This window comes from Monodon monoceros, unplaced genomic scaffold (genome assembly GCF_005190385.1).
Source record: "Monodon monoceros isolate NGI ecotype Baffin Bay Population unplaced genomic scaffold, NGI_Narwhal_1 Super_Scaffold_10, whole genome shotgun sequence".
NCBI classification, from domain to species: Eukaryota; Metazoa; Chordata; class Mammalia; order Artiodactyla; family Monodontidae; genus Monodon; species Monodon monoceros.
Genome location: NW_021703766.1, coordinates 27,086,521 through 27,113,435, shown reverse-complemented (window position 1 = coordinate 27,113,435; position 26,915 = coordinate 27,086,521). Strand labels below are relative to the sequence as shown.

Sequence of the window (26,915 nt, the reverse complement as noted above, 5' to 3'; positions counted from 1 at the left end):
AAGGCCAGCTCCTTTCCCCCTCACTCTTGGCCTTCCCCTCAGGCTCCCTGAGGATGCACTTTCCCAGTAACTGCTGGGCTCTGGGTTCTTGCTGGGGAACCCCACAAAGGGGGTACACAGCCTCTTCCAGAGCCTGTCAGCCTTGCTGGAGAAGAGTGGAGCCACCAGCTCCTCTCTCCCAGCCTCGACGCAGCAGAGCGAAGCCGTGTCCTAGGGCTTCTGGGTCCCTGATGGACCCACGGAGACAAAAGGAGGGGGTCAGGCCTCTCTCTGCAGGAGGTGGCGTCTTTGAGGCTGCCACCTTCACCCTGCTTTTGACAGGCGCTGGGGAAAAGACAAAAAGCGGGGAAATTCAACCCCAGCCCATGCCGGCCAAAGCTGCTTATCACCGGTGGCGCAGCAGCGGCCCTGGGAGGAGGGTGTCCCTGGAGTGGGGATGGGCAGGCTGCAGTCTCTGAGTTCCACGTCCAGGGGGCCACCTCCAGGGGAGGAGGACGGTGTCTGGGACAAGGGCCTCCCCTCCGACACCGGCTTTAGCCTGGGCTGTGCCAGGTCAGCGGGCAGACTTCCTTTACCTGTTTTCTCTACATTCATGGTGCCACCAGCTTCTTGGGCCTCCCGGCCCCGCCTGGGGGCCGGCGCCTGCCTCTTCAGGAGTTTCTCTTCTTTCGCCCCCTGACTCTTGCTCTCGCACCCCTTGTCCCGCAGGGCCTGCTGCCAAGACACAACCAGAGTCCTCACGTGAAGGGGGAGGGGGACTGTGGCGGGGAGGAGACCCCCCTCGAGCCTGAGGACGGTGCGCTCCCGGAGCTGGTGAGGACCTCAGACCCGGCCAGCCCATCCCTCACGCTGTGGGTGGAGACAACGAGGCCCGGAGTCTGGAAGAAAACATGCCCAGATCTCACAGCAAGAGGGGGGCAGTGTGTTCTCCTGGCCCCCATCAGCAGCCAGCCCTCTGTACCAGCAAACAAGGTTCCTGGGCACTTAGAAGCCCTCAGGTGAAGCTCACTCAGCTGACCTGTGAGCCCCGAGTCACCACTGCAGTGGTCTGATCGCTGCAGGTGCACTGCCCCAACGTTCACAGGCTTGTCCAGCCCCACCAGGCACACGGCAGTCTCAGGGCAATGCCCGCCGCCCCCCACCATGATGTCAGCTGCCCTCACCTTCAAACGGCACCAGCCTGGGACTGCCTAGGAGGGGGCACCCGGGTCCATATGAGCTGGGAAAGGCCATGGCCCACCCCCCAACATGGCTATCCGGGACCGCAGGACCCTGTCTCTAGGTCAAGGAGGAACCAAGGCAAAGAAGGCTGAGGTAGAACAGGCCAGTGAACTGGTGGGGAGACAGAGGGGAGAGGCAGAAAGAGTCTCTCACGCAGAGAAAACCACCTGCAACTCACACAGAAAGACGTCCAAGGCAAGCAGCAGAACCACACGTGAAGTGCGATTCCATTTAAGGATAATGGAAATAAAAGAGGCCTCCAAAAAAAAAATCTGGGGAAACATACACTGGTTTCCTCTGAGAGGTCGGATGATGGTGCAGGGGCTAAGAGGAGAAATATGCAGCATTTAAACTTTGGGGGAAATCAAAACAAACTTCACCGAGAGAGGGGGAAGAAAGGAAAGCCTTTACATTCCATTTTGAATCTTTTTGGCATTTGCATTTTTAAGCTTGTAAGCATCTATGATGTACTGCTTTGTTATCTCTGATAACAGAAGTTATCTAGCAAGGCAGATTACAGACACTTTTGTGCGTGTCTTTGTGCCCACCTTATTCAAAACAAAAAGACAAATGCTACGTTTAAAAAATGTTCAGAGCCTGGGGTCGGAAAGGCCTGGGTGTGAAGCCTGGCTCAGGTGAGCAGTGTGACTGTGGGCAAGTTACTTACCTTCCCTGGAGTTTCATTTCCTCATTCTTAAAACAGCAACTCTACTTTCTGCTTGAGAAGGGAGGGTGGTGAGCAGTCTCTCGTATTTAGGAAAATTCCCACGACTTAATTTTTTCCCCACCCTGTGACCAACTGCCACACCAGCATGAGCAGCCTTGTCACTGGTGGCGGCAACGGGGGCAGCTGGAAGTTTCCATTTGCCGCCCAGAGCAAAGGTTACACTATTTCTGGCCTGTTGGCCAAGCCACAGGATGGGCAGGCAGGCCCCCGGGGGGTTGGGAATTTCTGCAGCCTCCGAAGGGAGCGACTCAGGTTGTAACTGCTTGAGAAGCTGGCAGGGGACCCACTGGGTCCCCTCACTCTGTCTGGGTCCCTACTTGGGCCCCACATCCGCCTTGAAGCCCCTATAAACAGAATGAAGCTTCAACGGCCCAGGACACAGCTGTGGAAACTGGTTGCTGGTGGGAGCTTCTTAGATCCTCAGCAGACCTGCTGACCCCAGGACTCAGCGGTAACCACAACCCAACACCCCATAATCAAAATCCAAGAACAGAGCCTCCGCCCAACTCAAGGCTGCTGGTTTCTGACCACCTCCCGATTTAATTACCAATGGCTCAAGTCATAAAAAATGGTTTCTTTAACATAAAAACAGTTTCTTTAACTGTCCCCGAAACGTGCTTTCCTCGCAGACCTTATAGATAAAAGAAGGACCATTCGGTTACATTTTCAGATGAACCACATAAGAAGGGCTGACAAAAACCCAGAAGCCCAAGATTGTCCCTGAAGCGACAAACAAGGGGTCCATGTTCAGACCCGGCTTGGGGCCACACGAGGGAGGACAAACACAAAGGGCACGTATTTCCCACAGCCCCTCCTGCCCTCCATCTGCATGTGTCCCTTCAAGGTGGCCCCCTCATGCACAATCTTTCTTGCAGGGAGGGGCCTTGGCAACACCCCCAGATAACTCTGGTCCTTCATCCTCGGCCACTATGTCAATGTTTGCGCATACATTTGTGATCATTTGATTACTCCTGGCCTCTCTGCTAGACTGCTGGGTCTATTTCTCTTCTTTGCTGTGTGCTGGCACCTAACACAGAGTAGGCACTTCATAAATACCTGTTAACAAATGCATCCATTTAAAAATTACAGAGCCTGTGCTATCCTGAAATTGCTCAAGCTATAGCTGCATGAATGCATAGGTATTTGTTTAAGGATCTCTTTGCAAACAGAAACAATACAGAGGATCAGTTAGATAAACCCTGAAGTAGAAGATCATGCAGCAGTTTAAAAGAACGAGGTAGTTCTCTATATACTGACAGGCGTGAAGAAATAACCAAGACTTACTCTTGAGGGAAAGAGCTAGTCACAGAACAGAAGGTAAAAATAAAGAATAAAAATTGTATAAATTCAATGAAGTGGTTGTACAGGAAATATAAATAAACACCAAACTCTTAATAGTGGATTTCTCAAAGATACAGGATGACAGGAGACATTCAATTTCTAGATATTATATTCCTGCCACGTGTGAATTCTTTACACCATGTGTTATAAAGCTCATCATGTTCAGATCCCAACTTGCTGTGTGACCACTAGCAAGTTACTTGACCTCTCTGAGCCTCCCTTACTTCATCCATAAAACTCACATAAAACAGTAACCGTGTCTTGGACTGATGTGAGACATACAATACATGCCACAAAGCCTGGTACAAAGTCAGTGTTCGATGAGGAGCAGCTATTATTATTGCTATCATGATGTATTAATTCTACAACCAAATACTACACATATATATGTAAAGTTTGTCTTTTGAAAGTCACATGATAACTGACTTGCAGTGATAACTGCAAGAGAAAAGAACCCAAGTTTTGGCAAAGTCCTCTGTCTAGCTTTAGGTTCTCACTTTAAACGAGGAAATGTAAATAAGTATTGCCCCATGGACTCATATGCCCCAGTGGGAATAAACAGCTCCCCTAAAAACCTGCCCATCTTCCCAATAGCTCCTCACTGAAGGCCCCACAGTTCCCACTTTAACACTTCAGCCAGGGCGTGGCTGAGAAGCTGCTGTCATCTCCTGTGAGATCTCCCCCAAGCTAACCTAATAAGCACATTGCCCCATTCAGGCAGGCTCAGGGTGGATGTGCCATGAGGAGCTTGGCAAGAGGCAGAAGGCAGGCCCCCAGCTCTCCCTCCCTGCTTCCCTCCCTGGAGAAGGAAGCTGCTGGAGCTCAGAGGGCCACGGCACACTGGCCCAGCTCGAGCCCTGGCATTTCTGACCGCCCCAGGGCTCACCTGCAGGGTCAGGTAGAGCCTGTGAGGGCTCCCGGGGCTCGCCCAGTCCACGCTGAGGGCTCGGCACTGAGCCAGGGCCGGGCGAGCTGCACTTCGGGTGCTGGAGTCCTCGTCGCCGCCAGCCGGGCTGTCTCTTCCACGCCCTGTCCCAGGACAGAGGAGACAGGTGAGATGCTTGACGCTGGCTGGAGACTGCTGGCCGGGGACCACTGGCCAGGGCCGCGGCTGAGCTCCCCTTTCACACACTCCAGGCAGCCCAGGTGCTGCCAGGAGGGACTCACACGCCCTCACATGCCTGCCCTACACAGAGGGAAGGCCTGGCACTCGGCGGAGGCTGCGCTCCTTCCTAACCACAAGCCGCCCTGGGATCCTCTGCAGGAAGTCGCCCAAGACCCCGCGGGAGGCAGCGGGCTCCCCTCCCTCCATGGTGGCGTTAGGGCTGGCACCTGCCCACGAACACCCTCTACAGACAGGAGCAGAAGGAAGCTGATGCCACCCTGGCTGCACTAATCTTCACAGGAGGTGCACCCTGGGGCCGCGGCCTCATTACCGAGGCTGCCTCTAGGTGGCAATTTCTCCCCTGCCTTCATAAAGACCAACCCCACGCTGGGTGGCGTGGTCCCTGCAGCCTCCAAAAACACACTCAGGACCAGTTAAGGCACATCCTCTCGAGCCTCTGACACACCACCTCCCTCACTGGGTGGGGGGAGAGGGCTGCAGCAGCGACACCCCATTCACCCCTCCCTTGACCCACCTCCAGAGCCTGTGGGACCAGACGGGGCGGGAGAGGGGATTCGCCTCATAGGGCAAGCCGCAGAGCTCCCACCCTGGGGGGCAATCACATCCTGAATGCCAGCACTGGGCCAAGTGCTTTCCAGGCCTTATTGCCCTTCTTGATCCTCAGTTTCCTTCTCAATACAATGGGCATAAGGAACCAAGCTCAGTCCTGTGATAAGGATTAAACGGGGAGACACATGTAAAGCGCTCACACAGAAGGTAGCCAGCAATGCAGGCCATCAGCTCCTCACAACGCTGAGAGGTAGGAACTGGAGACCCAGAAGGGTTAATAATGTGCCCAGGGTCACACAGAGCCCGTATTCCAGTCCCATGTGCTACCCCACCCTCTGCTTGCCTACCCTTCTCAAGGCAGCAATAAGAGGGGGGTGGGGGTAGAGAGGCCCAGGGACATCCACACTGGCTGAGGCTCTACCCAGTGGCAGGCACCACGCTTAGCATTTCACACACACGATTTCACTGGACCTTTGTCTTAAATTTTAAAAGTAGATAAAAGTCTGTATGGTCATATAATCCTCATAATACTAATTTAAGAGACCAATACACACACACATAAGACTAGAAGGAACTATATAAAATGTTTAGTGACAGGCTTATAGGTGATTCTTATTTTCCTTCTTATACTTTTCTGTGTTTTTGTTTTGTTTTTTAGTTTTCCAAGAGAACATATTTTTGTTTTTTTCAATTCTTGCTTTCTTTCTTTTTTTTTTTTCTTTTTCTTTTTTTTTTTTTTAACCAGAAAAGCAATACTGTTCATTCATCTTTAATCCTTTGGACAACCTTGTTGGGTAGAGACCATCTTCAGCCCCTTCCAGACAACTGGGGCTACCTGATCCAAAAGCCCAAGCTTTCCCCGGCGGCCTCCAGGGTCACCCCCAGCCTCACTGTCCCCTGCAGAGAGACTTCGGAGGGCAGCACTCTGGCTGCCACCTATGGCACAAGTGTGATGAGAGGGGACTGGAGTTTGCTATGTGCCCTCTCTGGGCCTCAGTTTTCCCTTCTGTACATAGAGGGGGGCTTGGACCCGATGTCCTGGAGGGACTCTGCCAGCTCAGACAGGCTGGCAATCTACAGCCCTCTCCCCATAGGTCAGGGGCAGTCAGACAGCAAACCCCTGAAGGCATCTTGTCTGAAGATGCCCCCGTCCCCACATTTACAGGACAACCTACCCAAGCCAAGGCTGGCAGACAGTCATGGGGCAGCTCCCCGGTCCTGACGATCTAGCTCCCACCGGGAATCAGAGGAGCTGCCCACTTCTTGACGCTGGAGGCACCAGGGGACATGACCCAGAAAGGAGAGCTGCTGTTGACAGCTCCCCCAGGGGCACAGCGGGGGCCCAGACTCGGGGACTCCCTCACTGCCCACCTGCTGTCGGGGCCGCCTTGGATGGCACCTAAAAGGAGCGCATGGCACCCACTCCCTGCCAGGCCACGCTCCGGAGCAGCCTCCGTCCACTCCTCGCCATCCGCGGGCGAGCCCTGGCGGAATCAAGTGTCAGATCCGCGCAGGGCACCGGGCAGCAGTTCACCTACCTTGTTTACCGGCCGCGGGCAGAAACCGGAGCGAGACCACGAGCGCTCCGCCGCCAAGGACAGGCGGATCGCAGAGCCACAGCCACCTGGCCGGGCCAGGGAGCGCGTGGCTATCCGCGGCGTTCTCCCCCTGCGCTACAGACTGCGTTAACGTTTAATTCGGCGTCCCCGGCGTCTCTTTACAGACAGGCGCGGGGCAGGAGCGCCCAGCGAAATTGACGCCCTGACTCCACGCCCGGCTCGCGGGCTGCCGATACCCTGTAATTACCTGACAGCTCTGACTGAGCCTAGGAACTTGCCAGAAACCCCGATCTCATCGCTGGTATCTGGAGGAAGGAAAGGAAATAAAGAGGCATTTTAAAAATGCGGACTCACCAGTTCTCAACCTCCCCGGGCCGGTGTGTGGGAAAGGGCGGGCGGCCGGGCTGGCTGGGGCGGGGCGAGCCATCCCCGGCTCGGGCTCCCCGGCCCGGCCCACTCGCCACAGGCCGCGCAGCGAGGGCGTGGCTCCCAGGTTCCACGTCCTGCGAGACGGGACCATGGCCCGGCGGGGCTCAGCGGCCTCCTCCGGGCGTCGGGCAGCCTGCGGAGAGAGCAAGAAAGCGAGATTGAAGCCCGCTAGCCGGAACCCTGCGCCCCCATCCCAAGCTGATCGGAGCCCACCATCTGGAAGGGTCCGCTGAACTGGGTCACCTGTAAACCAGAGCCCCAACTCGAATGTCCCCCAAGGAGCCCCTGGGCTCCCGGGCTGAAACAGAGCTTATCACCATTTCAGGGTACTAGTTAAGGAGAAGGGAGGCTCAGAAGTGGGCAGGGAGCCCATCAGGTGTTTCTGCAGCGCAATGTGGAGACCCCGCATCTCAGCCCCTCCACTCGGAGCCTGGCAGCATAAAGACAGGTCACAGCCCCACACGGAGGAAGCACCAGTCAACAGCGTCTCCATGAATCTATTCAGAAGGGGCCCTGACTGTGGCTGTGACATCAGGCTTACATATAGCAAATTCTCTTAAAATCAGCTCATTCTTGTATTCAACTAGCCTTCACACTGTACCTACAACTGACAGACACCGAGCTAGGATTTGAAATACAAAGATTCATTCATTCCTCATTTAATAATTATTTACCCAGTACCTGCTGTGTGCCAGGCACCTGCCAGGGGTCCTCTTTGATCAGGAGAGACATGGCCTCAAAGCTCCCTGTCAGGAGGGAGGTAAACACTTCAACAAACCTCCACAATCAAAACAGGATGCAGGGAGGCACCAGGTGGTATGGAGAATGGGGGTGGGTGTGGGGAACACTGGTCTGGGTAGAAAGCCCCATGGGGCCCTTATGAACAGAGCAAAGGAACAGAACAGACTTCTTTTACTACACAAGTCTTTATTGAGTACCTATTGTGTGCAAAGCAGCTCTGAGGGCATTTAAGGTGACACCAAGCTGTGGTCCCAGACTCAGACAACAAGTAATGCCATTTATAGAAGAAGCCAAGTCAGCTCAGAGGGGCAATATGGAGTTTGCTTTTGGTTTTAAAATGGAGTTGGAGGCACCCAAGGACTTTCTAATGGCACCACCTGGGCTGTAGGCCACTTTCCCTAACCCTCACTGCACTGACCACTCTCTACCAGGCAGTAAAGATATGTTTGAACAGTGTCCATCTCCCCTGACCATCTATGGCTTCCCAGGGTGGGTCCCACAGCACCCAGCCTAGAGCGAAGCTACATCCACACCAAACACCTGGTGATGGCTTTTGGGTGAAGGCCCAGAAATGAATGCACACAAAAGCTCAAACTTAAGCTTGGAAGAGAGCAGGGCTGGAGATGGAGACACAGAACCGGGAGGCTGACGGGGGTCACTGTGGCACAGGTGAGAATGCAATCACCAAAGGTGGTGCAAGATGAGAGGCAACCAAGAAGGATGGAGCTCACTCCAAGTGGGAAGAAAAGCTGGAGAAGGAAGGTCAGAGGTGGCAGGAGCACCAGGCAGGTGCAGAGTCCTCAGAGGTGACCGGAGAGTAAGTGGGAAGGAGAGGATGGTCAGTTCCCAGGGAACCATGCCACGGAGAGGTCAAACTGGAAGAAAGGTCAGTGGAGCAGGGCAGAGGGCAGATGTGGGAAGGCCCAAGGGGGATGGGGGCTAGAAGAAGCTGCCATTTCCTTCACTTTGGAGAAGCTGGCTAGGATGGGAAGGAGAGGATGTGGTATTTAGCATAGGAGAGATTTGCACATGCTGGGTCAACACAGGGACAGGAATGACTGAAGCATCAAGAGGCAAGAGAAGAGTGCAAGGATGGGTGGCCTGAACATCTGGTGACCGATGTTCGCAGAGCTGAGCCCTGGAAGAATGCCAGGCTCCTGACTAGGGCATCATGGTCGCTGCCTTCCTGGACTAAGGAAGACAACTTGGAGGAGGAAGGAGGCTCCTGGGTGCAGTCTCCCTGGGAGGGGGCAGGACTGCCGGCCAAAGGGCGGGTTGGAGGCTAATCCAATATGTGGGCAGCTCTGCTGAGGAAATGGGAGATGGAGCAGTGTGGAATGGAAGGAACCAGGAGGAACCAGATGTCCCCTTCTCCAGGCTGCTTGGCACGGAGCTGGGCGCACAAGCAACCCTGAGGCTCAGCTGCCCAAGGGATGAGGAGGGAGTGAGACAGGCTCCACCTGCATGCCAAGCCGCTGGGAAGGTGAGATGGCGGAGGACACTGAAGGTCGATGTCACAGTTGAGGGAGAAGACTTTTAAAGGGGATCAGCTAAGTCTGAGGGGGTCAGGGACAGAAGGAGACAATATTTCGTTGGTTTCAGGAAGGGAAGCTGGGAGGCAGTCAGGAAGATATCAGGAAGAAAGAGGAAGGGTGTGTGCAAGATCCTGAAAAGGAAAAAGCAGCTGAATTTAGCAGCCTGAGGGGTGTGAAGGTCAAAAGTATCAAGGACTTTCAAACAGTCCAAGGCTGGAGACTCAAAAACCTAGGTCATGGGGCGAGGTGATGGGGGCATACGAGTAGAGTGGTTATGACCGAAAGCTGCTTCAGAACCCGGCTGTGCCACTTACTAGATGTGTGACCCTGGGAGAATTACTTTGTCTCTGTGCCTCAGTATCTCCATCTGTGAAATGGGGAGAACTCTACCTTATAGGATTGGTGTAAAGTTTAGACAATGCATATATACAATGTTCAGAACAATACTGGCATATACAAAGAATACCCAAATTTTATTTTTTCAGTGACCTCTATCTAGTGGTGGGTGGATGCAGAGGGCTGGCTGCAGGAGAGCCAGCACCTGCCTCTCTGGGTGTAGGCCAGGGTGGTAGAGCTACAGCCCCCTTGCCCCAGACCAGGGATATTGCAATGACTGGGGGACACATTTGACAACTGCCCAGAGACTGCTGCCCAGGAGGCTTGGTCTCCCTGGGAGAGCGGGCAAAATGTCAAGGAGGTTGAACAGGGGCTGGACCTCCCCTCCGCACAGTCACACGTCCTGGGTTTTGCAGGTCAACCCAGATTTCAAAATCTCTGCTCCCCGGTGTCCATAAGGACAGCAGAACTCATGACCCTGTGTCCCTAAAATCTAGTCACTGCAAATACAGGGCCCCATTCTGAGACTGCATTCCTTGCAAATGACTCTCTGGCCAAGGAGAGGGTTACTTTTATCAAGGGCATGGGGAACAGCCTGGGCCAGCGTACCGTGCTCACTCAGCCTCAGGCAGACAGAAAGCCAGAGAAGATGAAAGGCCAGGGGTGGCCACGACCCCAAACCTTGAGACAGATGTGTGTATTGGGGGTGCTGGGGTGTCGGAGGTGCAAATGGTACCAGCTTCCTCTTTAAAATCTGCCAGGACCAGGCCCTTCACTGCGCCAGAGTTCTGCTCTAACTCACAACAGGGGGTTGAAGGAGGTGGCTTCTGGCTCGCCCTTCCTGCTGGGCCCGCTCCCCGCCCCGGCCCCCCCCGGCCCCCCCCCCTCCGCCAACCGCCCCAGGCTACCGCTGTCAAAGGCTCAATTTCGCCCACTGCCCAGGACGGCACCGGCCCAGGCCCTCCTTCCTAACCTGGGGCTGGCCCACCCCATCCCGGCCCTACGAAGGGGAAAGTGAACTGCCCAGGGGACCTATGGGGTGGCAGGGCCCGAAACTGCAGCCTTCAGGGGAGCCCTGCGGATGCAGGGACCTCTGCCAGGGGAGGGGGCGGCGCTGACGGGCACGCGGTTCCCCGGCAGTGTCCGGCTTTCCCGGGCCATTGAAATCGGAAAGGGGGTCCCGAGGCTGCTTGGATTCCAGGGGACATGCCGCCCCCATGCCCTGCTCGGCTCAGACTGGACGGCGCAGGGGGGTGGGGGACGGGATAGCGCAGTGCCGGGTCTCCGGGGCCCGGCTCTCCCTGCGCCCCCCAACGGGGCCGCGCAGGGGGATCCAGGACGCGGCACCCCGAACGACAGGCCGGGCGGAACCCGAGCGCCCAGCCCGTCCTCAGCCCGCCCGAGCCCCGGACTCACCGGCCTGGTGGAGGCAGGATCCCTGCGTCGCCGCAGCGCCCGGGGCTCGGCCCGGCCCTCCAGCGGGAGGCAGCTCCACGCCGCCGCCTCCTCGGCCCGCCCCACTCCCGCCCCTCTCTGGCCCCTCCCGCACACTTTCCACAGGAAATGATTAACTCCGGGCCGCGGCGCGTTCCCATGGCAACCGGCTCAGACCCAGGTGGGGGGTGGTGGCGCGCGCACACACGCACAAACTCACACTCGCACGTGGGGCCGCCCACTCTGCTCAGACCTTCCCGTTGCGTGTCCCCACGCCCCACAGACGCCCGTGCACACGTGCGCTCTCACCCCTGGCGCACACGCACCTTCTACGTGCTCACATACATACACGGTATACGTGGCTCTCACGTATGTTTGCACACATGCTCTAGTGAGTCCACATGAACACATTCACAGTTCTCACACACATCCCCGCACTTTTGCACTTAAACTTACACTTTCGTTCTCACCCCCTCAAAGCCTAGTACTACAAAACTTTCGCACACAGTAGTTACTACTCACAGGCATACTTACAAGTGCTCCCTGGCTACCCTTCACACACTCTCACAACCTCTAGTACACGTCTTCTTGACCTTCTAGCGTGCACACTACACACACACTCTTACACAATCTAGCTAGTACGTGTGCACACTTGCACATTCTCACGCACTTTCCACGTGCACTCACATTCCTGTACGGTGCTCAGACTTAACCCCATGCTTTCCCACAAATGCTGCACATGCGCCTGAGTACACAATACGCTTGCACACGCTCACACACGTTCTCACACGCTCTCTGACTCTGTCACACTACAGCCTGTACATGCTTTAAAACCCCAGTACACGCTTCCACACACGCTCTAGTTAGTGCACACAGGCATGCACTGTCACACATTAGCACACGGGTTTTCACACACATTTCTCACTAGCTCTATTAGGAATACACAGGCCAGGTTGCCTGCCCAGCCAGGACACCACCTGCTGCCCCCTGCTCCTCAGCCACCCTATTCCCCTCTCGTACCCCCTCAATAGATAAACGTCTTGCAGAGCAGGGAAGCTGTTTGGGATTTTTTAAGGTAAAATATTCCTTTGCATTCCAGTGAAAACACGTTCAGAATGCAGCCGCTCCGGAGCAGGCAGAAGCTCCTGGTGTAGCCGCAGATGGCCCTCCTCATAGGATGCCCCAGAAGAAGCCTGGGGAGGCCAGGCAGCCGGCCGGCCAAGGAGAACCAGCTGACCCGGAGGAGCCACTCTGTTCTTTGTCTCCCAAACAGAGGCGGCATTTCACTCCAGTGTCAGCAGCAATATTCCCCCTCCAGGGTGTGGAAGGAGGAGAGAGAAAAGAAACTCAGAAGCCAGCCCAGTGCAGGCTGATGGTCCCGCAGACAATCCCGGGAGGGGGGCGCTCTGCCTCTTCCTGTTTAACAGGGGACGACGGCCCGATGGCCTGGAAGGAGTGAGGAGGGACTGGAGGGGGGCGTGCAGCTCCAGGTGGTTCTGTCTCTTGCTGCTGAGCAGGCGCTGGGCTGGCCGTCAAGAATCTCAACCAGAGACAGAGCCAAGGTTCTGGGCCTCAGATTGTTCTGGACGCCAGACCAGGACACTCACAATCCCCCTACTGCAAGTGGGTTCGTGTGTGTTTTATTTTCTCACTGAGATGTCCCAGTGCAGGCCCAATAGAGGGTGCCTGTCATGCTTCTGGAATGGTTCCCTGGAGAGAGAGATTTCTAGCTAAGAACCCCAGATAATCCTCCCAATGGGAGAGCAGGCCATAATTTGAGAGGTACCTTCTCTGAATCCCCCTGCCTGCCCTCCAGACAGCACTGGTCAGGGGGACCGCAAGGTTGGATGAGGGCAAATTTTCTCTAGATTTCTGACCAAGTATCTCCCTTTGTTACAGACCTAGCATTTGATTGAGGAGGGCAGTGGGGTAGGGGTGTCTGTCTTTAAAGTCCTGATGTAGAACCGGAGGCCATGTCTTACTTGTGGTCTGTTCGTTGACATTAACTGCAGGTTCCTTCCAACAAAGCCAAAGCCAGATTTTTAAATTAATAATAACATTTATTGTTCTTTTTCTCTGATTACCAAAGTAATAGATGTTCATTGTAACCATAATCCCACCCACTAGAGATAAATGCTGCCAACATTTTAGTACAGTTTTTTTTCCTCTATGCACATAATAGTGACCATTTATCCACAGCTATCACTGTGCCAGGCACTGCACTGAGCTCTTTAAAAACAAGGTCTCATGTAACCCCGAACACCCTTTGAGGTGGGTATCGTCATATCCTCCATTTTCAGGAGGGAAAACTGAGCCTCCTAAAGTTCATTCACAAACTCAGTGTGTGGTAGCGCTGAGATATGAACCCAATAGGTGTGTGTGTATATATACATATACACAAACATATAGCACTACTATATGTATATAGGTGCCGGAGTTTAAGTTCAAAGCACCTTGGGACTTCCCTGGTGGAGCAGTGGTTAAGAATACACCCCCCAATGCAGGGGACACGGGTTCAATCCCTGGTTCAGGAAGATCCCACATGCCGCAGAGCAACTAAGCCCGTGCGCAACTACTGAGCCTGCGTGCTACAACTACTAAAACCGGCGCGCCTAGAGCCCTTGCTCTGCAACAAGAGAAGCCACCACAATGAGAAGCCCGTGCACCACAATGAAGAGTAGCCCCCGCTCGCCACGACTACAGAAAGCCTGCGCTTAGCCACGAAGACCCGATGCAGCCAAAAATAAACAAATTAAATAAATAAATTTTTTTAAAAAAGTTCAAAGCACCAGTGAAGGAAAAAGAAAATTGAGACCTGTGAGGAAGCATTTTCCGAATTCCAGCAAAACTCTGCCTTGAAATGCAAAACCGATTTGCTTCATGATTGTTGGAATTTAAGATTGCACAATGTCAGGAACTACATACCAATGACTTCAAGGTCATTTCTATCCCAGAAACTTCACTGATGGTTTGTTATGGAGGCTGCCAATTCTCCCTGGCCATACGGAAAGTGAAGGATTTGCCAGAAACTCAGCCACCGCAACACTGAGGTCCTGAACTCATGAGTGAGGACTCTTGAGTTCAAGAGTGGACTCAGCCTTTGGCCTTGACCTTGACCTCCTGCCTACCTCCTGGCAGAAGCATAAGGGTCCCACAATAAGGGTCCCTCTTGTGGGAGGGCCATAAGAATGCAGTAGCCAGAACACTGCAGACCCATATGTACATCTAACCCATCCCTCGAGGGGGGGGCGTGAGGGGCAACACCATTGTTGTTCAAAGGGCTTGAAACCCCTTAACTCTCAGGCATCCATCTGAGAGGTAGCCAAAGGCCTGAGGGTTCTTCTGCACAGAGGGCAGCAAGGAGGGGGCAATAACAAGCCAGACTGTGTTTAATCTGATTCTCGTAGCACCCCCGAGTAAAGCACACCTAAGATTTACATGATTTTCCAGTTTAAATGACTTGAGATTTGATCACCTCCAGGCCTTTGCAATGCTATTCTCCCTACCCAGAAGGCCTCTCTCCTCACCCCACTCCCACCTGCCTCTACCCACCTTCACCTGGCCGGCTCCTGCTGTCCTTCAAGTCCTTCAAGCTTAGATGTCACCTTCCTTGACCCTCCCAGACACCACAGTCCCCTGACCTCTCACCCCACTGCAGAACCTCCCACACTGGATTGTAAAGGCCTCTCCTGTCTACAACATTGTCTCCTTGAGGGCAGGGTCCTTTCCTGGCTTGATCACAGGTAAAGCCTCTGCTACAGATTCAGCTCCTACAGGCACTAGGTGCCTGGCATCACATCAGTTTTCTCTGAATAAATAACTAGATCACTTAGAATTTAGAGGGAGAGAACAGGTTGCATTAAGCATGTCCAAACAGACTTTCTTCCCATGTAAGTTAACGATAAGTCTTATCAAAAGGAAGTAAGTGAAAGGATCCTTAAGGAATTATTTCAATGTGGTCAGTAAGGAGCACCCTGCAGCTGTGAATAGGGTATCTGTGCACAATCCTGGGTGCAGCTTCCGGAAGTCAGAGAATACCTCCTGGAGCTGAGTCACATAGTGAGTAATCCTGACTCAATTAGCCACTGCTTTGAAGCCACATTTTCCAGTAGCCCTGAAACAGCCCCGTCATGGACAGCACAGAGAGAGCTGGGAAGCTCCCGGAGGGACGGGCGGGGCTCTGCACCCAGCCCTGCAAGCATGCCTCGTACTCCTCACCAGCAGCAGGACACGGGCCCTCAACCTCTGAGCATATCGGGGGGCTGGCCCTTGGCTCACACCTGCCAGCTCTGAGGAAGCCACGCTCCTCAGTGGACGTGAAGGGGTTGGGTCTTGGCACTGTTAATCCTGTCTCTCTCCTCTGCTACAGACTCAGCTCCTACGGGCACTCCGTACCCAATAGATATTTGAACAAGTGGTACCTTTCTCTCCCTTCTCCATTTCCTGCTCCTTCTGTGCCCTCCCTGTCCTAGGGTGCCTTCCTTCTAAAAGCTGTATTAATTGGGGAAACAGTTCTCCCATTTCCAAAACAAGGCAACCCCCCCCTCAATAAAACCACCTTGCTCTAAAATCTCTAGACAGTGACTGCCTCTCTGCATTTAGCAGGGAGATTGGACTTCAGCAGCAATTCCCAGCTCTTAGGTGAGGGGCACCTGAAACCTCTTGATGACGAACTTGGCAGAGAGACCCTGCCCGCAGCATTCCAGGGTTGAAAGCAAACGGGGGTTTGTTTCCGTTATCATTTCCCATCGTCTAAACAATGAGAGGAATGCAAACATCGAGGAGATATGTAATTAAGCATCAGGTAATAAAAAGATTTAAGAAGGATGGCTATGAGAGATGAGCCCTGCCGCCACTGCCCTCCCTCTGAGTCAGCCCTTCCATGGGATCGTCCAGAAGCCTGGGCTCCCTCTCCCAAAGCTCCCTCCCTGGCTTCTCTTCTTGCTTCTAAATCATTCTCCTTGTTCTAAGCCAAGACATGCATTATTAACATCATTTCCACTTTTTTTTCCAACTTCCCCATTCCTTTTTCCCCCCTGCTGCAAATTCTAGGTAGCTGAGGGTTTTTTTAACTTTAATTTTAATTTTTCCTGCACAAGGGCAGGAGAAATCAAGAGAGGAAAAAGCACCCCCCTCTCCGCCAAATCCCACCGCCCTTAACTTATTCTCATTGGCTCAGATGTTCTTCCTGGTACTTGACTTTGAACAGACATTATTTCTGTATTAAGGGGAGACTGTATAGAGCAGTGGTTAAAAGTGGGTTTGGGGTCAGATGATCGTGGGTTTGAACCTTGGCTCTGACACTTCCTCCATGCCTCAGTTTCCTCCTGTGACAACGGGGGTAGCAATAGTGCCTGACTCACTGGGCTGTCTTGAGAAGTAAATAAGAGCAAACATGTGATACCCAGAGCCTGGCGCACCAGCTGCGGTTATAGTGGAAGACAGACCATGGATACAATTTTCTACTCTGCCTTTTTCTCACTTTAAATCACAGGCCAAGCATTTTCCAAGTTACTTTTTCCTACTGGGGCCTGCTCTTTTCTGAACTACAGGTTCCAGACTGAGGATGAGGCCCAGGTCCCGTCCGACCTTGGGGTCACACTGTGTGGGGCACAGCCAGCGCTCTGTAAAAATGACTGAAAAGAATAAACATTTTAAATGGCTGCATGATATTCCTCCGAACAGCTCTGCCCCGACTGAACTGGCCGTTCCACGGAATCAGACATGTGAGGAGCTCCCATTTTTTCACATTTATAAATAGCATTGCTGCAACATCTCCCCACATGCAGCCTGTTCATTCCCTGGGGAGAGGGTAGGAGATGGGGGGGGAGAGTGGGGTTGTTAATTTCATAAAAATCTGAATAGTCTGTGCATTTTTTTTTTTTTTTTTTACACTTTCTAAACATGTTGCCAGATTGCCATCAGAAGGGCTGTACCAAATTTACACTTTACACTGTCACTGGCGGCATTTTGGACGAGAACTACTTTTCGTACTAATTTACAGTTTTTCTCTCGGATCTGGAATTCTCGCCCAGCCTGGTTCCCTTGTGAGGCATGAGCCATATAAAAAGTCTGAGTGATGGCTGTCAGGGAGGGAAGCGTCTGGTTCCGTTGCTGGGTTTCTGTCTGCTGGGCTGGGCCAGGCCGAGAGTACTGAGTCAGCGCACCCGCGCCCTGCCTGCCCTTCGAACCCCCAGACACTTTCCCAGGTGGGTTCTGGAACATCCCACAACCCTGGAAGATTCTGCTCAGACGGCCACCAGCATTACTAAGGTTATCCCTGCTCCGACACCAGCCTGCAACTGCATTCAGTCTTCTGGCAAGAAGTCAATCAACCATCTCTACAAAGAAAATCCCTCAAGAGATGCTGGCATCTGCAATCAGCTTTCCATTCCTGGGGGGCGGGAGTGGGGCGCACAGAGGCAGCAGCCGGGTGAGGGCAGCCGTGTTTTCCCAAGAACTGCAGCCACGGCCCCTGACCACCCTGCCAGCCTCCTGGCACTGCCAGCACATCTCACCCAGGTTCTGGGGCAGCCCCGCGGCCTCTTGCCCAGCCTCTGGGGGTGGCCCTTGATTGCAAACAGCCATGGGAAGTTTTGACACTGCCGATTAACCAGACTTCCACAGTTCTGGGTTGTTAGTCATCACGACGAGTCTCAACCTTCTGCCCGCCCTGATGACATCACCAGCTTCCAGGTGACAGGGAAGAAGTGACTAGGACCTTGGTAGTTTCAGTGGCATACATCGTCATCTTCACAGGGGAAGGGGAGGGCTGCCACCCATCCCAAACAACCAGGATGTGCAGGGCCTGGAACGCCAGGGTGGGAATTTAATTCGATTTAGCTTGCTTCTGCTGAGGGACTGGGCTAAACTCTACGTATAGGATTGCTGTGGATTTCATTTAATCCTCACAACAGTATGTGCGGTGGGTATTATAATTCCTATTTTACAGATGGAAAAACTGGGGTACTATGTTCTAAGAGGGGCTAGGCCCAGGAATGAGTAGGGGGCAGCCAGGGGAAGGCAGCTTGGAGTGCTGGGAAAGGTGGGTACTCCAGGCCAGGAGCTGTGTTCCCAACCACTGCGTGACCAGATTTCTTCCCCTCTCTGGGTCTCACGTCCCTCCCTGGGTAAATGAGGAGGATGGTCTGGTTGACTTTCCAGTACTAAAGCCGTGAGGGAGGGAGTGGGCAAGTTGGAAGGGATGACTGTGTGATTCTGAGGTTTTGCTCCCTGAGGTCCTGGCCGGAGGAAGGGGTAATTCCAGCTGTGAACCTGGGGCTCTGGCCTCCCTGTTTACAGTTGCTTCACAAATGAATGTCAGCAGAAGAAAGGAGATGAGTGGCTGCCAGGGGCTGGGAGGTGGGGAAAATGGGGAGTGACTGCTAATGGGGTTTCTTTTGGGGGTGATGAAATTTCTCAAATTCGATTATGGGGATGGTTGCACAATTCTGCAACTATACTAAAAACCTTGAATTGTACACTTTAAGTGAGTGAATTGTATGGTTTGTTAATTACATTTCAGTAAAGCTGTTTAAGAGAGGAAGGAAGGAAGGAAGGAAGGGAGGGAGGGAGGGAGGGAGGGAGGGAGGGAGGGAAGAAAAGAAGGTAGGAAGGAAGTAAATGGAAGGGGCGGAGGAAGGAGGGAGGGAGACCGTATGGAGGTTGGGCCAGAGCTGCCTTTGAGATTTGCCTCCTGGGAGTGGGCCATCACACCCAGCGCCTCCCCAGTCACCCCTCCCCCAAGTACCCCCGCCTCCGAAAGGTATGTATGAAGACACCTAAGTGGCAGGTGACGGCTCCAGATTCCAACCAGAAGTAATGGGAGCTTCTGACCTCCTCGGAGGCGGAAGGAGTCAAGAATCAAAGAGCAGGTGTGGGCCTGGAGGGTTGGGGGATCAGCGGAGGATGGCAAGAAGATGGATGGAGGCCAAAGGAGGGCTAGTGTCAAGGAGGAGACCCTGAGGGTCAGGGCAAGGCATGGCTCCATCAAGGAAGCCCTGGAAACAGAGAGCCTGGGCTGGCGAGGGCCTCTGTCGGTGCCCTGAAAACATTGTGGCACCCCAGAAAGTATGCGTAGGAAGCACTTGCGGCTCCTGGGGGCCCTTCAAACTGGTACAGTTGTATTCTGCCTGGCACCAATGTAGTTGCAGGCAGATGCAGCCATCCCAGAGGCAACGTCAACACAGATTTGACCCCGAACCCGGTGCACAGGCACAGGGGACCCAAAATGAGAGCAGAATTGGCCAATAAGAGTGAAGAGTTCATTCCACTTCTGCTGTTAGGGCAACTTATTGCTGAAACAGGAGACTCCCAGAGGGTCTTAGAGGCTTCCCTGTCTAAATCTCCAAAGGCAGACAACCCAGGAAGCACCTCCTCCCAGACGAGCCTCCCCCGTCCACGCAGGCACATCCCCTTAGGCCCACCTCTTTGGGCAAATGGCAGTGGATGTCCCAGCCATAAGGGAACAAAGGAAATTACATCTTGGAGGCTGCCTCTGCGAGTCCTAGCCCTGGGGTCAAACCCACGTACCTGGCAGCCAAGCTGGTAGAGGCTGAGGGGATACATCCCGAGGCCGAGGGTTCCCGCCTTATTCCCCCAGCCCTGGGGTACACATGCTGCTCTTGGCCCCGCTCTGTGGATGTGACCCCAGGCAGGCTGGCTCCAGAGGCCAGGTCTTGAACCACTGTACCATACAGCCTCTCCAGGGTACAGCCGGTGGGGTCCTTGTCACCCCGTGTCAATCCTCAGCATGCATTCAAGCCTCTTTGCCATCTGCCTGCAGCTGACCTGCCCAGCCCTCTCTCCCACTGCTCCACCCAAGGCACCCTCCTTCTGTTCCCTGAGTTTACCATGTGTCCGTGCTTCCCTGCCCTTGCACATGCTTTTACCTCCATGATGACAGCCCATTCACCTAGTGAGGCCCAGTAGAAATATCATCTCCTCCATGGGACCTTCCTTGTGCCCCCAGGACCATCTGCTCTTCCCTTAGTACACTCGATTGGAGCTTGTAGGGGACTTATCAGTCTCCTCCACTACCCTGGAGCTCCCTGATTCAGGCCCCCGTGCTGTGTGACCTTGGTTTAGGTATTCAACCTCTCTGAGCCTCTGTATCCTCATAAATGTCTGCCCTAATTATAATAGTTATTATTATTCTGGGTAATATTTACTGTGCACTTACTATGTGCCAGGCACTATGTGCTAAGTACTTTATGTGCAAGATCTCATTCAATCCTTATAGCACCTTAGGAGGTGGGTATTATTATTATCCTTTGTTACAGATAGAGATTACTGTTAGAATTACTGCCGTTATCATGATTGCTATTCTTTCTTCTGCCACAAAGCCTAGCATGCAGCAGATACTCAAATCCTGTTTGTTTAACTCAAGTGTGGATAAAAATAGAAGGGGACTTAGATAGGAAAAGAGTTCCAGAAGCATGGCCGTACAGATGCTCCAGAATGTTCAGGCCTAGCCTTGTCCTGGCTGGGATGATACCATCTCTGGAGCCCGATGCTGGCAGACAGTTGAGGCCTGGGACCTGGGTTGGCCTGCTTTTGCTTCTCCCATCAGTCCTATCTTTACCCACAGAAACAGACTCTGCCCAAACCAGACCTGCAATGCTCAGAGCCCCACAGCGAACAGGCCTCCTGGGTAAATGGTGACTGAGGCTCTGGAGGTCCTGGGTGTCTGGCTGGTGGCAGAATTGTGCATATTTGTAACTGGAATAGCTTCAGGGTTGGCTCTGCCGGCTCAAGGCCAAAGGTGCAGAGTGCCCTGTGTCTCCATGCTCCAAGCTCCACTGCCCCAGTGTTTTCTAGGAACCCTTGCACCAAATTTTTCCTGGAAGCCCCAGGGGCTGCTTGCAAGGTTCTTTGCCCATCACTCCCACCAGCTGATCTGGGACCACATCAGCATCTGGCCTGTCTGACCAGGATTCCCTCCAAGACCAATGCAGATACCTGAGCCCCCATCACCAGAGAGGCTGGGGGATGCCCTAAAAATGTGCTGCATGTGATGTTGGAAACATAGGCTCTGACAGTGAAAGTGAGGGGCACACACCTGAGAAAAACTCCATTCAGGGCATGGGGAGAAGGGGAGAAATATCTACTGTCCCAATTACGCCCAGCCATGCTTGTCCCATGGCAAAGTTGCCTGGGTTCATGGCATCACGGTGTCCTGACATACCACCAATACCTCCAAGACCCCAGATTCCTTTCCTTGCCTCCGCCTAACCTGGGCACACATGCAGTGCTTGGTGCCTGGATTAAGTCTGTGCCCTGTGGTGAGATCTGCCCCAGAGGACCCAGCGTCCATTCATACAATGGACTAAGCTGGGCTGCCCCTGCCCAGCAGACAGGCTTTCACAGCCTTGAACTTCAGCTGGGTTAGTCCCTTTTCCCCTCACGGCCCGCTCGGTCCTGATGTAAATTAGTGGACATAAACAGGAAAGGATGTGGTCAACCCCCCCCCCCCAGCGTTCGACCTGCTACTCAGTCATTCATGGTGGGGCACGTTTGAGGGAGGGCACCTCCACTTCTGATCACTCCTCAAATCCTCAAATCATCCCCATCTATAGGTGAGAAAACCGAGGCCCTAAAAGATCAAGTGGTCAGTCAAGGGAAGTGCCAGACCAGGTATTCTGAGGCTACTTCTCTCCACTGCCCACTGACCTGAAACCCCGACATTGACGCTGCTTGCCCCAGACCCAGGAGTTGTGACAGGCCCCCGAGGAGGGTGGGAAATGAAGTCAGATCTGTCCTCGAGAGTCTGAAGGACCCCAGGGGCCTGTGTGTCCCTGCCTTCCTGCCGAGGAAGGGCCTCAGAAGACCCGCCTCCAGTGGCTGAACAGAAGCCGGGCAGAAGGCGAGGGATCTGACTGACACAGAGGAAACTCTGGGCTCAGAACTGCCAAAGTGAGCTCCTCGTCTACAAGTTACAAAACCACAATGAGCTGTGGAGTGACAGCCAGCTGCCCGAGGGTCAGAGGAATGTTGTTGCCAGACGGGTTGCTGAGGCATCTGCTGAGGCAGGCTCCAGAAACCAGGCCTGGGCTGTCACCACACCGGGCGACTCCCAGGAGGCCAGCCACCTGACCTCACCCCCAGCAAGGTCTAAGGTGGGAAGACTGCAGGGCTTTCCCACAACCAAGTCCGTAGCCATGACAACCTACTTTAAACCATTAATAAAGATAATTATAGGGACTTCCCTGGTGGCTCAGTGGTTAAGAATCCGCCTGTCAGTGCAGGGGACACGGGTTCGATTCCTGGTCTGGGAAGACCCCACATGCCACGGAGCAACTAAGCTCGCGCGCCACCACTGCTGAAGCCCTAGAGCCCGCGTGCCGCAACTACTGAAGCCCTAGAGCCCATGCTCTGCAACAAGAGAAGCCACCACAATGAGAAGCCCGCGCACTGCAACGAACAGCAGGCTCGCCGCAACTAGAGAAAGCCTGTGGACAGCAACGAAGACCCAGCGCAGCCAAAAAAAAAAAAAAGAAAGATAATTATAGGCATGATAACACTAATAATAATGTCTAATCTTTCTACAGCACTTACTACATGCCAAGGACCACACTGGACACTTTTTCTGGATCTTCACATGTATTAGTTTTCTGTGGCTGCTATAATAGATTACCACAAACTGGAAGGTTTAAACAAAAGAAGTTTATCCTCTCCCAGTTCTGGAAGCTAAAGGTCAGAATTCAAGCTGGTGGCAGAGCCACATTCCCTCTGAAGGCTCTAGGGAAGAATCCTTTGCCTCTTCCAGCTTTTGGTGGTTGCTGGCAATCCTTGGTGTTCCTTGGCTTGTAGACGGATTGTTCCAATCTTTGTCTCCGTCTCCACATCGTGTTCTCCTCTCTGTGTGTCTGTTCAAATTTTCTTCTTCTTATAAGGACAAGAGTTGTATGGGATTAGGGCCCACTCTAATCCAGTATGACCTCATCTTAACTCGATTGCCTCTGCAAAGACCCTATTTCCAAACAAGGTCACGTTAACAGGTCCCAAATAGACATGAGTCTGTAGGAGACACTATTCAACCTACTGTATCACAAGTAATCCTCCCAACAACCCTGGTGCCGCTCTTATCTCCATCTTACAGATAACAAAACTGAGGTTCAGAGAGGTTAAGCAACTTGCCTGAAGTCACACAGCCAGGACCAGAACCCTGTCTGTCTGATTCTAGAACCCACACTATATTGTCCCAAGCATCATCCTCATTACCGCCTCCTCACAGGGCCCAGTGGTTCAATGTTCACAAAGCTTCTCCTGGCCATTGTCACATCTTGCCACCACAACCTCGAGGGGTCTGGTTTGCAGTTTACAAAGGAAACAGAGACTCCATTAATTAACCTGACCAAGGTCACACAGCTAAAGAGTGGAAGTCTTTCAAACATGGGTCCAGCACTCTCCACGATGTAGGCTCCAAATGGGGCCCTAACGAGAACATTCCAGGGCTTTGTCGAGTCAGTGGAGCCTATTTCCCCAGCGTGATCAATGGCTGCGCTGTGTTTACTGAAAACACCCACTTCGGCTACACCTGCCAAGCTCATAAAAGGTATTGTAAATCTGCGGTTTAAATTCACCTCCTCAGGTTTCAGCCCCTTGTCCAGAGCTATTCTCTGCCAGCAGCAAGGCCAGCTGTTTGAGTGGTTACATAGCAGAGAAAAAGCAGGTCAAGAATCCGTGAGGCCCTCACAGCTCACATCTGAGCCTCAGGGCCTGGGCTGTGGCAAGAGATGAGATAGGCACCGTTCATCCCTCATCCCGTTGCTCCCGGCTGAGAAGGGGTGAGACACAGATACAGCCTCATTAGCCAGATGCCAGTCATGGCTCCAGGCACCATCCAGCTTTTTCCATTAATCCACACAGGTACCCATGAAGTCGGTGCTACTGGTAGCCCCGCTTTTCCAGAGGAGGAAACTGAGGCTCAGAGGAAGGCCACACTCTGCTGGTGAGTGGCCACACCAGGACTTGGTCCCAGATCTGCTTGAGTCCAGAGCCCCAGTCTTGGTCTCTGCAGGAGGGACATCCAGGGAGGCCTGGAGCCTGCGAGTGGCCACTGTGATGGAAGCACTTTAGAGCTTGCAAGGGACAGAGTGGGGCTGGAAGGGATTTGAGAGAGGGAGGCCAGGCCTGAGGCCCAGGATGCCCAGTGAGTCAGTGTGTTCTGGAGCCAAGCAGGGCAAGGGAGGGATGCTAATGGGCACAGGCAGGACCCTGGAGGACCTCCCTCAGACCCACTTGCAAGAGCCAGAGAGGTTTAACACGAAAAGGAGACCATGTCACCTTCTGACTCTAAGAGAACCAGTGGCTTCCCGTGAAGCTTACAACAGAATCCAAACTCCTTACTGTGGCCGACAAGGCCCTGCAGTGCTGGCCTGATGACCTCCCTCAGCTCAGTTCTGGTCCAGCCACACAGGCTTCCTTCTTGTTCCCTAAACATGCCACGGGGCCTTTGCACTTGCTGTTCTCTCTGCTTAGAATGCTGTTCCCCTCTAGAAAAATGGTACAGATGAACCGGTTTGCAGGGCAGAAATTGAGACACAGCTGTAGAGAACAAACGTATGGACACCAAGGGGGAAAGCGCCGGGGGTGGGGGTGGTGTGTGATGAATTGGGAGATTGGGATTGACATGTATACACTGATGTGCATAAAATGGATGACTAATAAGAACCTGCTGTGTAAAAAAATTAATTAATTAAAAGGAAAAAGAATGCTGTTCCCTGAACTCTGCGCATGCTGCCTCCGTCCTTAGACTCTCAGCTCAGCTGTCCCCTCCTCAGGGTGGCTTCCCCTGGCCACCAGTCCAGTCAGTAACCCCCAGTTATTCTCTGTGCAATCCCCTTGTTTTCTTTCCTTCTTAGCACGTATTGCATCTTGCCATCGCTGTTTGTTTATTGTTTGCCCCTTAATCGTCTTTCTGCCATGAAGCCAAGGACTTTACCTTGTTCCCTGCTGGTCCCAGTACCTAGCACAGTGCCTTAGCCATAGTAGATGCCCAGTGGATGTTTGTTGAATGAGTAAATGAATAAATTCTCTAGAAATGTGGAATCATAGACGGATCACCCAGAGAAAGACCCGGGAACGTACTAAGCCGACAGTTGTGATGGGATGAGAAGAGCAGCCCAAGATCAAGGCCTGAGTGGAAGCTGCTGGGGAAATCCTGGGAAAAGAGAGAAGTGTATGAGCCACAAGGGGCCAGCCCGACTGCAAACAAGGGCAGAAATGCATGGAAAGGAGGTAGTTTTCTCAAGAGCAGTGCAGACAGAACTCATGGCCAACCAGCTGGTATATGAGATGAGGGAGAGGCTGGTAAGAGCTTAACGGTGATTTGTCAGGGTGACAAGCAAAAGGTAGGCCCCCGCGGCCGATTCATTCATTCATTCATTCATAGATATCGAACACCTACCCTGTTCAGTGAGTGAGGTTGGCTGTTCTGGAGGGGGCAGAGGCAGGGAGAATAAAGCAGGGTCAGAGTAAAGGAGGCAGGGGCTACCTGGGGCTGCTGGGCCTTAAGCCAGGAGGACTTCCTGGAAGAGGGTGACCAGACCCTGTGAGAGGATGCTCTACCTCAGGCTGCAGCTCTGGGCAGAGGCAGGAAGGGGAGCCAGGTGACTCTCTGCTGCTTCAGCTCCAGCCGCAGCCACAGCAACCAGACCAGAGAGGGTCCATCAGTTCATACCCTGCTCCAGCCGATAACAGGGACTCAGGTCAGAAGTTCACCTCTAGCCTCAAAGGTGAACTTTCACCCCATAAGCCTCGGCACCCATTTGCTCACAGTCTCAAGGTTCTGAAGGCTAATTACCCCCTCCTTTCTTATAGGCCTGGGGAAAGTCGAAGTGTCAGCCATCTTATCTTGATAGGTATATGGGGGACAGTTCTGGGTAGGAGATGGCTGGGGACCTTGACAACGATGTGTTGACCTCAGAGTTCCAGAAGTTAAAAGAAACAACACCAGCAAGTAAAATACCAAGAAAACTCCCCAGGCCACGATGGTCCAGTGGTTAGGAGCTTGGGCTCTGGGGTTAAAATCTAGGCCCACCTCTCTCTGGCTGAACCATCTCAGGCAAGCCCCTTAACCTCTCTGATCCTGTTTTCCTCGTGTGCAAGATGAGCATAATCATATCACTTATCCTTCAAAGGGTAGTTGAAGAGATGAACAAGATAATGTATGGGAAGAGCCTAGTACACGGTGGGCACTCAATACGTGGTAACACTTATTAGGGGGCCAGTTACACGGCAGGCACTGCTGGAGGGTCCTTCATTCTACAAAAGACCTGGCCTGTGCTCTTCAAAAACATCAACATCATGAAATACAAAGAAAAAACTCAGGCACTGTTGCAGGTGGAAGGGACCTAAATAGGCGTGACAACTCAAGGCAACACATGGGCTTGTGTTTCCTTTCACTATAAAGGGCATCACTGGGAAAGTTGATGATATCCCAATATGGTCTGACGATTAGATAGTAGTGTTGTTTCAAAATTAAGTTGCTGATTGGGATCATTGTACAGAAGTTATAATTTCTTATTTTTAGGAAATTTACAGTGAAGTGTAAAGTAAAAAGTCATCACGTCTGCAACTTCAGGGAGAGAGAAAAGGATAAAGCAAATGTAATATGTTCATACTTGGGGCATCTAGGTGCAGGGTATCTGGGAATTCTTTGTATTATTCTTGCAACTTTTCTGTAAAGTCTATAATTATGGAAGAAAGGAAAAGGAAAGAAAAGGAAAGAAAGAAAGAAAGAGAAAGAAAGGAGGGAGGGAGGGAGGGAAGAGAGAGAGAAAGGAAGGAAGGAAAGAAAGAAGGGAGGGAGGGAGAGAGGGAGGGAGGGAGAGAGGGAGGGAGGGAGGAAGGAAGAAAGAGAGAGGAAGGAAGGAAGGAAGGAAGGAAGGAAAGAAAGAAAGGAGGGAGGGAGG

At 53.0% G+C, this 26,915-nt stretch overlaps 1 protein-coding gene across 14 annotated transcripts in view; it reads right to left on the bottom strand.

Annotated features, from left to right (window-relative positions):
• KIFC3 (kinesin family member C3) overlaps nucleotides 1-26,915 on the bottom strand; it is a 66,652-nt gene that overhangs the window by 24,604 nt on the left and 15,133 nt on the right. For 3 of the 14 annotated variants that reach the window (XR_003796415.1, XR_003796419.1, XM_029240989.1), the window contains exons 3-4: nucleotides 6,878-7,085; nucleotides 4,176-4,318 (exon numbers count right to left, since the gene is read on the bottom strand). Coding sequence is in view for 3 of the 14 variants with exons in the window: in XM_029240989.1 (XP_029096822.1) it covers nucleotides 4,176-4,318; nucleotides 6,878-7,085 (351 nt within the window). In the remaining 11 variants the exon portion in view is untranslated. The other 11 variants (XR_003796413.1, XM_029240977.1, XR_003796421.1 and 8 more) reach the window with 9 other exon arrangements.